Source organism: Aplysia californica, unplaced genomic scaffold (genome assembly GCF_000002075.1).
Source record: "Aplysia californica isolate F4 #8 unplaced genomic scaffold, AplCal3.0 scaffold00076, whole genome shotgun sequence".
Taxonomy (NCBI): Eukaryota; Metazoa; Mollusca; class Gastropoda; order Aplysiida; family Aplysiidae; genus Aplysia; species Aplysia californica.
In genome coordinates, this window is record NW_004797346.1 from 638,907 (window position 1) to 654,079 (window position 15,173).

The 15,173-nt window shown below is 40.0% G+C and overlaps 1 protein-coding gene across 1 annotated transcript in view; it reads right to left on the reverse strand.

The window, feature by feature from the left end:
* LOC101845079 (serine/threonine-protein phosphatase 6 regulatory ankyrin repeat subunit A) overlaps positions 1-15,173 on the reverse strand; it is a gene marked incomplete at its 3' end in the record, with an annotated part of 24,425 nt that continues 9,252 nt past the window's right edge. The window contains 13 exon segments of the mRNA XM_013080137.2: positions 1-114; positions 1,450-1,603; positions 2,172-2,242; positions 3,412-3,489; positions 4,252-4,311; positions 4,952-5,036; positions 5,501-5,670; positions 5,912-6,023; positions 6,719-6,877; positions 8,573-8,655; positions 9,313-9,396; positions 10,130-10,324; positions 10,870-10,918. Coding sequence (XP_012935591.2) covers positions 1-114; positions 1,450-1,603; positions 2,172-2,242; positions 3,412-3,489; positions 4,252-4,311; positions 4,952-5,036; positions 5,501-5,670; positions 5,912-6,023; positions 6,719-6,877; positions 8,573-8,655; positions 9,313-9,396; positions 10,130-10,324; positions 10,870-10,918 — 1,414 coding nt within the window.

Below are 15,173 nucleotides of genomic sequence, written 5' to 3' on the forward strand. Positions count from 1 at the left end.
TACAATAAAAGCGTGAGACAATTCTTTGATGTAAAGCATCGCCATCGTGATGTATAGAAGTATTTCGATGACGAAAAGATGAGTCTCGTGGAACTCCTGCCTTGTCCCTGTCTCCTTAAGAGAAAAACTCGTATTTAGATAACAGTGAGTGTTTAGATCAGAGAGTAAGACACGTGATATACTTATATTTCTTCATCATGCTAACAGATTGTCTTCAAGATGTGGCAACTGAGCTGTCAGACGCAACAAAGGGATAGGAGACTGGGGTGGGGACCCCTTGTATGAGGAGAAAGAAGAAAGGAAAGAGTTGAAATAATTAACTGTGATGTCAGGAATAAAAACGGTGAAAGTGGACGTAAATGTAAGTGTGGGGAAATGTGAAAGAAACATCTATATATGACGAGGCTGTTAAAAGAAAGATAAGAAACGAATTAATTACTAAATAAGGAAAATAGTTCTGATGTCTCTCATTAGAGACACGTTCATAGGTGTGACAAATATGTTCTGTTTAACAATAAAGCGATAAACGTAACTCAAGAATTAATAGGTCTAAGCAGCATCCTTGAAAAGTACACTTAGACAAAAAGAAGTGAACCCCCCCCCAAAAAAAAAAACACCCAAATTATCAATTCCGACTGAGAGAGGAGGAAGAGGAAAACATTTTTTTCGACCCATAGTCAATGCTAATCGAAATATTTTCATGCTTTTCCATTATTAAAAAAACTCGCGGCATGGCGAGGTGGTTTTAATTTTAATTTTGAGCACATGAACACAAAAACAGTCATAATTCAAGGCAGGAAACAGCAAGGCAGGCAGACGGAGTAACAGAATAACAGAAACAAGTGGGACCCTTGAACCAGTCCCATTGGCATGGCAAGGTACGGTACGGTGCGGTACAGAATAGCTTGGCATTGCTGCGTGTGTTATAAGTTATGAATAACAAATGCTAATATTTAAAATAAGAGAGGGAGAAGATAAGGAAGAGAGAAAGAGAGAGAAAGAGAGGGAGTGAGGGAGAGAGAGATAAAGGAAGAGAACGAGAGAAAGAGCGAGAGATACAGGGAGAGAACAAGAGAAGGAAAAACTAAGAGCAGTTACGAGAGAGAAAGTTTTGAGAACCTATCCTCCACACAAAACAACCCCCCCCCCCCCCCAGCCCAAATCAACAACAGATAGTTGTGGAAGTGATACTTTTCAAAGTAAATCTAGACAATATAGACAAGGACAACCAATAGAAATAATATGCATGAGAGTTTTGTTAATGTTTTATTGAGTATCTCGGTTTTTCTTTCTGCTTGGACGTTGTAATCCTCCCAACCCGAATTGGCCATGACAAGCATGTCGACGTTCGCTACTGAACTATTATCTAAGGTATCGATGGGTGGGGGGGGGGGGGCTTAAAAACACATAAAAATATCTATATTACGATACATTGTGGAGTAGCCTCACATTTGCTGACATCCCTTTCACAAAGTCACAGTCATGACTTCTGTCGCTTTTTGTTGGCTTATGAAAGCTGATGAAGAAAAGGAAGACGACCAGTCCAATGAAGACGAACTGCATGGTCAGATTCATGAAAAGACTCAGTCGACCGTAAATGTGCCTGGAGTGAAACAAGAAAAGAAAAATACAAGATGGGGACAAATTTGTGCTCACTCTGCTAGATCTACTATGAAACTTCTTAAGCACCAAAATCTAGTGGGTAAAAAATAATGTTAACAGATTGGAACAGGAATATTCTTGAGCAGTTAGGTATCGCGTGATGTGTGGTATGGTATGGTATTGTGCGAAGTGGCGTGGCGTGGTGTGGCCTTAAGATTACTTTCAACCAAGCAAGATTGCTTTAAAAACTGGACAAGTATAAATGTGCAATGCCAAAGCAACAGTTAAAAACTAAAAGCATTGGCAAGTACGTTAATCCTTACTTCTTCGTCAACCTCTTATCTCTCTTCCTCTCAATCTTCCCCCTCCCTCACTCTCTGTGCCTTTCCTTCCCCCCCCCCCTCTCTCTCTCTCTCTCTCCTTCCCTGCCCTGAACATTATTGTATTTCTGTTTATTTGACAGCATCTCACCCCCTTACAAACGCATCAAACTGACTCTGCAAGTTTGTCACAGTAACTAAATGAGAAAACAGAGAGTTCCTTTCGTAAAAGAAGAGCTCGAGACTCACCACTTATAAGAAAGAAGGCCCTGACACACAGGGTGGGAGAGTAGATCCTCCCGCTCCTTCTCCAGCATCGTCTGTGGCACGAGAACAAAAATGATTTTTAAAAAAGAAAAGAAAAGAAAAAAAAAAAGGTCGAAGTTGTTATTCGTTTATATCATTTTCAGGACATGCATATTGCCAATTTTTTTCTGACCAATGAAATGAACCTGCAGTGCAGCAAGGAAAATGTTCGATTAACTATTAATGTTAATGTTGTTGAATAAGAGTTGTTTTCTGGTGGTTTTTGTGTAGGATAAAGATGACATGTTCATATCTTAATAATTAGAAGAAAAAAACTGCATGTTGTACTTATACTGAAACCCCGGCTCACAAGATCGGTACAGAAACCCTTTATCCTCCAGGATCGTCAAATAGTCAACTCGGATGTGGGGACGGGTAGAGGGTGTGGTGATTTATAATATGTTAGTATATCGCAAATTACAGACTACAACAAAAGTTAAGGACCACCTTGACAGACAGCCCTGATTTTTTTTAATCCGAAAAAAGACAGCAAGGAATAATTCAAAATCTTTTGCTCAGAAAGTATGAATGGGTTACCAATGCGTACTGCAATGCTTCCTAAAGGGGCAAAACGTTAACGCGCTGCACGGGAATCCTCAGAGAATTTTTAGCCACCTTTTCTGTTTTTATCGACTTGTGTGCAACACTACGGACATGCCTCAGTTAAAATTTCTGGTGCACGTCATAAACGGACTACGGTCTCGAACTGTGCTCACTTTGATGGCAATATTAGCCGCCGTTTGCGCAAAATCCAGTACCGCATCAACGTGCCACCAAGACGAAAGCTGAGAGACTCTAATCGTGCCAGAGCTATTGCATGGCTGCACGATCGAGTTGCCAGAAGGATTGCAGTGTCACACTCTGTCATTGTCAGCCTGAGGCAGCGCCATCAAGCTACTGGATCAGTCGAAGAACGCCCACGTGCAGGTCGACCCAAGAAGGCCACTCAGAGTGTTTGCAAATGGTCCTTAATCTTTGTTGAAGTCGGTATAATCATTAAAACAAGGTTTATGACTGCTTCATAATGACTAATTTTAGAGAAATAAAAACAAAATATTGATTTTTAACGAATTGGTTTTAGGGCACCGGGGACCTTATTATTATAAACACTGTGCTGAACATTCAACTGGCCAAAACAAATCGACAAAATGCAAAAGAAAGGAAATTCTCGAACATTACGTACCAGTAAAGGATTGTTGTGCAAATATTCTGTGATGTGTTTGTCCGGCAGAGGATCAATGTACCGGTAGTTAAGCTCGACCTGAAACAAGAAAGTACGCTGTCTTTTTTAAACGGAAGAGCCAGCTACCATGCTGTCAACATAAGATCTGCCTATTTCTAATACGTTGTTAGGGGTAATTGTTGATTGAAACGTTTCTCTTATCTTCCTTTACCTCCGCCCTACCCTCTTTTTTATCTGCCTCTCTTTCTACCCCCCCCCCCTCTCCCACTCTATCTCTCTCTCTTTCCACTCTCTCTCTCTCTCTCTTTGCTCATTCTGTCCCGGTGTCTCTCTGTCTCTCTCTATCTCTCCTTCTTTACTCTCTCAGTTTCTCTCAGTGTGTTTTCTGTCTCCCCCCCCCCCCCTGTTTTTATCTCTTTCATAATATATCTTCTATTGTTCAAGTAACATTTATACTATGAGGATGAAAAAGTGAATGTTGTGACTATAGTTTTTCTAGTCGTGGCAAAAAGGAACAAAGGGGATAGAATTATATTGAACTTTTAGAAATGTTAAATAAAATAAATGAATACAAAAAGACCCACCAAAGAATCACTTGTTGTACACATTTAACAGATACAAACGGAATGGATCTAAATCTAACTTCTTCAGACTTTATTGGGTTTTTTTGTAAAACATTACTGTAATGAAAATACATTTCTACGGACTTTTAAATTTACTCAAATACAGAAATGTGTATTGACTCAGTTACATAAAAGTAAATTCACTCCGACATTTTGCCACAGACACTTCAACAAAATGACATGTTATGAGGGGAAGCAGCGGTTGCTGTAAGCTTACTGTATACTCTTCGTCAACTTCTTGGTTGTTAGATGTCTTCATGCAATTGTCCAGAAGTACCTGGAAAAAGTATGTTTAAGTAGGTCACAACAAGGCTTATAAAAAAAACCCATACAATACGACATTTGTAATAATAAATAATCTCCGAAATTGTGAATTCAGTGCAGTAAAATAATAGCAACAACATTAGTCACTTTTCATATTATATAATTCGAGGACGGAAAATTTAAATCCCCAAAAGCAGAAGATTCGACTAGCTAGCTCTTTTTGCTGGCTAAGAGAGACTTATAACGATTGTGAATTATTCATTTAATGTTTTATATTCATTCATAGTTTCTTTCTGCTTTTTTTCCTTGGATCACCGACATAATCACGCAAAAAGTTCTGAATAATAAAGCTGAATCCTTACAAAGACATTTTTGTTTCTTCCATTTGGTAATTTCGCAACAAGATCCATGTGTATCTCTGTCTCGTGACCTGACTTTTTTTCTGAAGTCTTCCCCTCCCCTTCTCAACCAGTAGAAAACGTCCAAAATGCGTACCCCCCTTCCCTTCCCCCCCCCCCACCTTAAATAGAACCAAAAAAATAGTTATATATTTATACATAAAAGGATAAGGAAAAAAGTAGAACGCCTCAACATCATCGTGCACAAGATACTAAAGGTGACGTTAATGATACGAATATTATAACATTGCTTACCTTGACAGCTAAAGGAGTTTTGCGTATCATTCTGTCCAAGCATGTGCGGCCATGTTTGTCTTTTACTGACATACTTTCCTCCCATCTGTGAAGTATAAATCTGGTTTTAGACATACACACGAATACATCTACATAAACACACACACACACACACACACATACACACACAGACACTTACATACACACACACAAACTCAAACACACACATACACGCCTTGATTGCATTTTCAGTACTCTATAACAAATCAACAGTTTGGAGTTTGAATTTTTCGAGGAAAAAAATGCACGTGTGTGTGTGTTTACGGTGGGAGGGAGGGGGCGGTAAAAAGTTAATAATAATTCTACACATAGCTATCCAAAACGTGTGTATGCAATCTTATTTTTTTAATCTTTAAAATGTACATGGGGAACGCCTATTGGCAAGGTTTGATCAAAATCTAGACCTTCGCAAAATTGTTCAACAACTGCACTTTAATCTGCTTTTTCTCAAAACACTATTTATTCTTTGTAGCGTGATCCGTTTTCCCGGAAATGAAAAGCAGAGCGTACGTGTAGTGCTGCATGAGGAAGACAGCGACGTCAGACATTTCTCTGTCCACAGCCATGTCCAGCGGACTCTGACCATACACGTTGATGTCGGACACTTTGGCGCCGTGGTGTAGTAGGGCGGATACCGTGGTCAGGTGGCCATGTGCGCACGCGTAATGCAAGGCTGTGTTCTATAGAGGTGAGAAAATACAGTAAGTGATGTACACTGGAGAATACAATGGTACATCGGTCTCATTAACACGTTGAAAAACAATATGCCAGTGTCACCATAGTGGCCATATACGCTCATCAACGACTACGTTAAGTGTTTTAAAATACACATAGACCTTCTTAAGAATAGAAAATATTGTTATCAAATGTTATGTGTTTCATTTTATATAATAGATAAAAAAGAACAATTTATGCACTTACCCTTTCTTTGTCTTTAGTTTCTACTTGAATGCCCATTTTGATGAGATCCTCCACGATATCGGAATACCCGCCTATCGCTGCCACCATTAAAGTGTTTCTGAAGAATGTATCTCTGGAAGAGAATGTAGAACCGTAATTTTCGATATAGCAATTTTAAATCTGAATATCTATAGCCCTGTAGCCAATCAATTTGTCTTTCACAGGAAAAAATGATCACCAATGTTTTCGTTCTTCTAGTTCGATTTTTCTGTCTTGCTCTTGACAAAGAAACTGCCTCCTCTCAGATGTCTAATATAACCTTTATGTATTGTTCGTCGAGTTTATTACGAGGCTTTTTCTCTTCCTCCTCCTCTTCCTCCTCCATCACCACCACCACCATAATCTCCTACCCTCCTCCTCTTTTTCATCCTCTTCCTCCTCTTCCTCCTCCTACTCCTTTTCTTCCTCTTACTCGTCTTCTTCTTCTTCTTCTTCTTCTTCTTCTTCTTCTTCTTCTTCTTCTTCTTCTTCTTCTTCTTCTTCTTCTTCTTCTTCTTCTTCTTCTTCTTCTTCTTCTTCTTCTTCTTCTTCTTCTTCTTCTTTTCCAAATCATCATCATCATCATCATCATCATCATCATCATCATCATCATCATCATCATCATCATCATCCTCATCATCATCATCATCATCATCATCATCATCATCTTCACTATCAACAACAACAGCAACAACAACAGCAACAACAACAGCAACAACAACAGCAACAACAACAGCAACAACAACAGCAACAACAACAGCAACAACAACAGCAACAACAACTCCGTACGTGTCTCTGATGATGGCTCCCTTCTCTATGAGCGCTGTAATGGCTGGCCGGTTGCCCGTCTCACAAGCCATGAAGAAAGGGCTCTTCATGTCATAGCACTCCTGGTTCACATCTTTGGTCGCCTCTGCCACGGTGATCACTGTCTCGTAGGACGATAGGCTGAAACAGAAGATCTTTGTTACTGTATTCGCGTGGGGTTCTTTTAGTTATTGTTATTGTTGTTGTTTGTTTTTTGTTGTTTTGGGGTTTTTTTGCTTTCACAATTTAACTCTTAGTCTATGGGGATCGGTATCCCTCATTAGTAAGCGGCCAGTTTTGTTACCAAGTTTTCAGTATCCCAAACGTCCTTATAACTCCGGTCATATTGAACCTGCTTGGATAAAAATTAAACACCAAATTGAATAGAAGTGAATGTTTGGCCCAAGCCGCAGACATACAGTTTGGTAATAGATTAATTAAAGAATTAAAATTTGCTGAGGTTTGGTAGATTTTTGTTACAACTGTTAACAAGCTATTGATGTTTTTAGCCGGCTGGACTGGCGCGTTGTACACGTCCTAGAAATGCATACTCCATATTATTATTTCTATCATTCTAAATTTAATGAAGAGCTCGGTTCGTATTAAGCAGGGCTATAATGCAGATGTCCTTAGTTCGAACTCCCACCTGTCATTCTTTATCTTGGATTGCGTTGGAATTTATAGATCCCCACCTCCACGAGACGGAAGCCGAATTCTGAGACACCCCCGCCCCCTGTCCACCTTTGCAAATTAGCTTAGAGTGTCTCTAGGGGTGATAAACAATGAAAACAAGCTCTGTGGATATATGAAGAGAAAAATTTGTTAACACTTCAAAGGCCAGGGTGCCTGCCTCAACATCCATTTATGAATCTTTCATTTAAGGAGCCAATAACTACAGACTTATGAGCCACATTAGCCCACCGTTAACTATTTTTGCTTAGCCGACGTATTAATCTGGGGTAGGGCATTTTGTGTGACCTGGTTCTTTCTCCCAAAAACTGCTTTTGGCATGGTAATTTTAAGACAAGGATGCTGTTATTGTTTTTAAATCTCTTTAGCTATGAGCATTTCGCTCTTGGCAGTGCAATGCCTCCCTCAAGAAACCACGTCCTTGTCATCTGGTCAACGCCAGAATAGAGTAGTCTTTGTAAGTGTGTAGGTGTTGGTAGGAGCCTGCGTTGAAGGACTGCCAGGTTTGGGCAGTGAAGGACAAGATGTTCAACAGTCTCTTCGTGGTAGTCACAGTGTCTGCAATGGGGTTCCCCCTTGAGGTTAAGTCTGTTTATGTGCTTATTGGTGTGTAAGTGTCCAGTGCGGGCTCGGAATATCATTGTCTGATCGGCTCTACATAAGACACCCCAGGTACCCAAAGAGAGATATTCCTGTTTCTGCGTTGGCCCACATATATAGCCACTCGGCTCTGCTTTTGGCTTCATCTGCAGGTCTTTAAAGAGGCAACAGTGTCTGTCTGGGGCAGGCTTGCTCCAGTCTTTGATAGCTGGTCTGCAGTCTCACTCCCTGGTACTCCAGAATGGCCAGGCACCCACTGCAGTGTACGCTGGACGCCATAGGAAGTGCCCATCTTTTTTACAGGGCTGAGAATGTTCCCGTCACCTCTGTAGTCTCCTCCTCCCTCGACGGCTTGGAGTACTGACATTGAGTCAGAAAAGACAACAACATCCCCTAGTCTTATTGTGCCTTCAAAAATATCTTGGGTGATCTGCTCCAAGGACAAAATGTTAATCCGATAGATATTAGCAACAAACCGCATTTTGTACTCAGATATCAATAAGCTTATAGGTTCGAGGAAGGGAATACTCTTTCCGCTGTACTTACCCTGCCGCAAGATGCAACGGTATCCTCCCCACAATCTCACGCTCGTTGGCAGAACAGCCATGCTGAATAAGTGTTCTTGCAAGCTGAAAAGATTGTATTAATTTGATATAGATTTTTTTTCCTGCGGTACTAAGGAATCAGTTTGAAGTTTGAACGACTACCCTCACTGTAAGAAAACTGAGATTGGATTGGAATTCTGGCCTAGAATCATTATGAGAGTGCGAACACGAAGTGAGAGGTGGGGGTTTAACTTGAAATTTATTTTTCCTTTTATTTTCACTTTCAGACCACCTGATACTGTCGATTTCTATGTGAGATCAGAACAGGTGAATCAATTTCCGACGCTCGTGATATAGATAGGATAAAAAATAGAGACATTTATGCTTAAGCACAGGACATTTTGAATTATCCACACTGTTCATCTCACTTCTTCGCTTGACATAAGAAAATAGCGTAAATCATTGTTTATCGAATTCCGCTTCTTCTCCTTGAAATCATGAGAAATGTGACAAACGTGTTGTAAATGCTGGTAAAATGAAAATACAAGTCACCTTGCGATAGACTGTACACTAAAACTAACATTAGGCTTGTGTTCTGGACACCTGTGATGAACGTACTAATAACAGGAGAATGAAAAAGCAAAAGCAAAATTTATTGACAGAACCACTCGATCAAAAATCTGCTAAGGGTTTCATTTCTCAAAGATATAATTTGTGGACGTTGAGAAGCTTCACACTCACAATGGCATTTTTCTGTACTGCTGCGACATGTAGTGCATTCTGGTTAAAGATATCTTGTGCTTCCACAAGCCTACTGTCACAGTTCTGTAGTTAAAATAATAAGAAGAAATACAAAAAGGTTGTTATAAAATTATAGATCTATATAAATTAACTGTCTCCATGAAAGTTGTTTATTTGTTTTGAAGCAATAGAAATCAAGTATGTCATAGATCTATGGAATAATTAGGCCTACCTCACATATTATTCTGCTCTCGAAATTACTTTCTCTTGGGGTTCAGAAGAGCCATTTCATTTCATTGACCAAAGAACATTAAAATGACTAAATTGGTGAGATCACATGATTAACGCAAATTCCCTACACAAGGAGTTGCAATAAATGTGGTGTAGACCTAATAAAATCTGCAACTTGCGAATAATCTGTGTCTGTATCTTGTACTGGGTCCAGTTTTAGATTTTCAGTTAAAACAGCTGCTGAAAAGTCCATTTGAGCCCACAGTGCATAAAGTTAATGCCCCTGTCCCGTAGAATTTCAGCTTATTTTTTAAACGAACTTCTGTCTTAACGACTGGTATTGGAGGCTTTTAAAGTAATTTGGGAAGTCTAGTATCTCATGGCAGCAGCTGAAGTGTCCTTTTTTCAGAATTACTTCAACCTGTCAACCTGCGTTCAGACAAAGTGTGGAGGCTAAAGAGATAATATCCAGCAACTGATAAGACCAGAGTCTGAAAGAACCCCACCCCCACCCCCAGTAATTTATAGTATGTCAAAACTAATAATGCTGGAACAAAGTAACACGCAGCTCATGACTGCAACCAACCTCCAACAAAACGTGCAACACCTCTGCGTGCCCTTCCTCTGTGGCGATGTGTAGACATGTTTTGTCAAACGAACCCCGAATTGTGAGGTCAGCTCCCAGGGTAATGAGTAGCTTTACCACGTCAATGTGACCTTTCTTGCATGCAATGAGTAAGGGAGTGCTGTTTTCCGTGTCTCGTTCGTTGATCTTTGCGCCCTGGGGAGTATAAGTTCAAAGGCGCACGACCATTTGAAAAGTTATATTTAATTTAAAGTGGTAGTTACAAGATTTAGATAACATTTTCAGCATAACACGGACTTTTTTAAAGTATGGATTTAAGTTGTTCATATTTGCATGTAAATATACAAATTAGTAGGAGGTTAATAAAATTGTTATATCTTTTTCCTCCTCGATGCCACCTGAACCTTTTTTTCTTGGGACCTCCAGTTCGAACTGTGTGGAGTTTTTTTCTCCTTTCTAATTTCAATGGCATGACCCCTCCCCCTTTTCTTTTCTCTCTTTCTCCTCTCTCTCTCTCTCTCTCTCTCTCTCTCTCTCTCTCTCTCTCTCTCTCTCTCTCTCTCTCTCTCTCTCTCTCGTTCGTCGCTTGTCCTTACCTATTCCCATCATGGTACTTGCACTCAGTTCCTGTAAACGCCTGCGCTCAACCAAGTCAATCATGATTTTATTGCTCTGATTCTTCGTCAACGAGCAATACTACAGCACCCCTGGGGAGGAGAGATGTATTAGATCCTACTCACCCCATCAACAAGAGCTGAAATAGTGTCGATTTTCCGGTAGCCGGCGGCGCTGCGAAGAGAGAAACAGATTGAAGTCCCGAGTGGCTTAACAAACTTGATGTAAATTGCGAGTTAATATCGTGATTGGTTTTTCAGAGAATTCACGGATGAATAATATTATGCGCTAGCGTAGGTATGTTGAATCCTAAGTGCTCTAAGATAAAGCGGGGAGTTTAAATACCTTAACAATCCTTTAGTATTGGGAAAACAAAGCAAGGGAAACAAAAAAGAAAAGAGGAATTGTTTAAAAAATTTAGAACATTATAGTAGCACCTTTTAACTACCTTGGTGGTAAACCTAACTGAAGACCCAATGTGACTGAATTAACTAATTTACAAAAGCCAGTTTTCTGTAAAAATATTTTTCAATAGTGCCACGTACACATTGATAATTTATCTGTGCGTTTTTTGTTGGGGGTTTCTTTTTCGGAGAAAAAAATATTTAATTTAAGTGATTACACTGGTCTCGAGAACATATATATTCATTAAAAAGTATTCATCTATACGTTTTCTGGAATACAAAACAACAAAAAAACAGAGTCTTTGCTGGAATAAACTTGGTAATCAATATTGAACTAAACAGAAAAGCTTCGAATGACAGATTGTAAACAAATGGCTTTCTATCACCCGCCCCTCCCTCTCCTATTTCATTCCCATTTTCATGTCCACACGGGTTAATTGAGAGAGTAAACAGACCGTTTTTCCCCATAAGGTAACCAGATAATGATTGGCGCACACGCCATATTGACGTGTGATACGGATTGTCCTGCCAAGAGAAGGGTGGGACGTGCGTTGTGGCGTGCCCAGCCAACAGTCATACGATGACATAACCGATGGGACGATAGAATGGGGAAAAGAACAGAAGGCGCAATGGTCCGTTGTTTCTTTTAATCGGCTTGGGGGAAAGGAGGGAGAGAGAGAGAGAGAGGGAGAGAGAGAGAGAGAGAGAGAGAGGGGGGGGGGGGGGGGGGATGAGAAGAGATAAAAAGGGGAAAGGGGTGGGGTAAATAGTGATAAGGAGTATAAGGAGTAAGAGTAGCCTATTGTTGCTTGCAACGCGTTGTGTAAAAGGATTAATACTATGTGTGGTCACAAATTGACATGAAGACTTCCGAAACTAAGAAAGGTATTACTATTTGCATCCAAGGAAAAGGAACGCTACTTACTGATCGTAAATAACAAGGAATGTTATACCTTATCTAAAAGCAATTTCGGTTTTTGGGTCCAACAAATTAAAATTGATACTGCTTTACTGTTTTCCACAAAAGTGTTTCTTCTCATCATCCTAGCTTTGCCCCCCCCCCCCCTTCTTCTGCTTCTTCTCTCTCTCTCTCTCTCTCTCTCTCTCTCTCTCTCTCTCTCTCTCTCTCTCTCTCTCTCTCTCTCTCTCTCTCGCTCTCTCCCTCGCCTTCTCAGGCGAGTTACGAAAATATAACCAACGTTAACTCCTTCACTAAAGATACACCCCGAGATACACGCAGTAGGAAGAGCGAACTAAATCATGGTAACAGACTTCTGTTCTTCGGAAAGTGAGAATTGCATTCCCAGGTACAACTTAGCCCTCCTCCACATCTACTCCTTTCCTCAATCACCACTGAGGTTACTCATTTTAGATATGTGCTTTGTTCAGCAGTGAAGATATCAAGGGATGCTTTATTCACCAGTACGGGATGGGGAGCGGGGAGCCTAAGCGATATAACAATTTTGGTGGAACGTTTCTTCTTTGTACCTTTCTAACCGTTTCCTCCCTAACTAGCAGACTGAAGTCTGTGGAGTAGCGACCAGGCGCTTCGCTCTTGCACGCAGTAGAAGGCTTGACTTCTCACTTCAATTCTCATATTATGTGGATAATATTATTTTTATTAAACTAGTCGGGTTTTTTTCTGCCAAGACGTTGTATCGCTGTCAGCCCGGCTTGGCCCTGACAGGCAAGGTCGCAGCCAAATGATCTAAGTTGTGTCGATAGGGGCGTGAAATACCTACCTGCATTAACTTCCGTTTAAAAAAAAAGAAATTAAGCAATAGATTTAGAAGCCTGCACGCGTCTACTGGCTGATACGCAAACACAAATCAAATCAATGCATCACCTGTCCTCGTTCCCACCTCTGTGGAGTCAAGAGCAATACTCACGTGAGCCATTTTCCCCATGATATTACGATCTAATGTAAACAAGCACCCTCCCAGTTTATTAAATAGCCAGATGACACAAGTCAAGAGCTGGTCAAATACACCTCCTCAAGAGAAAGAAGCTGTTACGTCCAAGGGAAAACAGTTCATTAGGGACTGGGACTGCTTCGACCTCAAAAATACAATGAGAATAATAGGTACATATTATTATTATGTATTATGTTTGCCCAAACGCATTTTGAAGGTGGTCATCATCGCTGACATTATGCCTCAAAGAAGACGCTAACGTGAAATTGTCTTCCTTCTAGTCTTCTTTCGTAACCTAACCTTTGACCTTTATAAGTTGTCGATCTTTAACGTCATTTTGAAAATACCTACTTCTTTTGAGATTCATTTTCCTAATATTTCCCACCATATTTGGCTGACAAGTCGACATCTTTTTTCAATTGAGATAAGCGTTAGCTCTAGGTAAGAGCTATTTAAATCATTAAAAAATGTACATGTATATGTCTCGACACGAAGGAATCAGGGGCTCTTCGATGTTTTGGGGCATAATATAATTTTCATGAAGCTTGTTCATTTGTTTTAATTTTTTATTTTAAAAAATACCCATTCACCCTGAATAGAGAACGCGACCCAGAGGCAGATCTCAGGCATGTGGGACACAGCTGGCTGGGGGTAGAAAAGATCACCCAGATCAGAGACAGATGGAGAACCCTTCATGATAGACTATACGCAATACCAAGGTTAAAGAGGCTAAAGATCCAGACTAAACGTCGAGATATTTGCAATTGAAGAAGGTTGGGCTCGGATGTTGTCAGAGATCAAATTAGAGATAAAATAGCATTATTATAGTTAATTGCAGCCGTCTATTTCAAGAATGGTGACATTAACCCTTGGTTTACACACATCTTCATCTGTAAATGAGTATAACCATGGATTGCCGATCAGGCTCTAAAACTCCCCTTTTCACCTTTTAGCCTATATATTACTACATGTATTTTATTGTGAATTCCATTCATTGAACAGAAAAAAACACCAATATAAATGAAGCTACCAAGTAAACAATATTAATTATTGTATTTTTATTCTGGATGTAGACACTGCACTGTTCCGCTCTGTCGTTAATTTAATACCCGTATGGGACGCGATGAGCTGTGTAAACCCCCCTCCCCCCCAAAAAAAAACCCCAGAAAATGTCTATAAAAAGGCAAATAGATTAACTCTCTTGAGCAGGCTGTTGTCTATATAGATAAAGTAATAATTATAAAGGCAATCTACTTCTTAAAGTTATACGCAACTAAACATTTTGGTCATGCATTTCTCTTGAAACATGCCCGCCTCTTACGTCGTATGGTATGATATTCCGGTTGTAAAAATCCGTTTTCTGACACAGGTATGATTTCAGACTCACACAGTGGGTTCATTGTCAGTATCTACTAACCTTGGGTGAAGAGGAATGGGGTTTGGGGCTTTTGTTAGGGTGTAGAAACAAAAATAATCGCCAAGCTAATCAGAACCTGATTCTTCCAAGAAGGCGGGCATATCAAAGATCCCCTTCAGCTTAATCGGCAATTAAAAACCACCTCAAATGGTTTGTTCCAAATCGGATCTTCCATACCCGCAAAATATTTCATAGTTGCTAGTTCCCTTCATCTGCTGTCCACTCATAATATATAATAGCAGAGCAGTTGTATGAAGCGAAAGAAAAGACACTCTTTACTGATCCACTTGGGGGAAATTATTATGAAATGAAATAATGCAAAAAACCAACAACAATATATTGCATATTATTATGTGTCTTACAGAACTGCGCAATTGGTGCGCTCAGCGATTCTGTGCAGTGCGTTTTTAGCAGACTCAAGGACATTGTTGGTCGTTCTGTGTGAAACTGCGTACACAATCTATTCAATCACTTGTTATACCCTGTCGCAAAGCTAATAAGTGTGCTTGACATGACAATCATCACAAACTACGGAAGGGGAAAATCGAGCGAAAAAACTAATACAAGCAAGCTGTGATATCAGTGAATACAGCAATAATGGCATGCTACAAGCAAACGCCCGGACAGTCAGTATTTTGCCTGAAGGACATGTTCAGAGCCGATGAGGGAGAGGGAGGGCGATATATATATATATA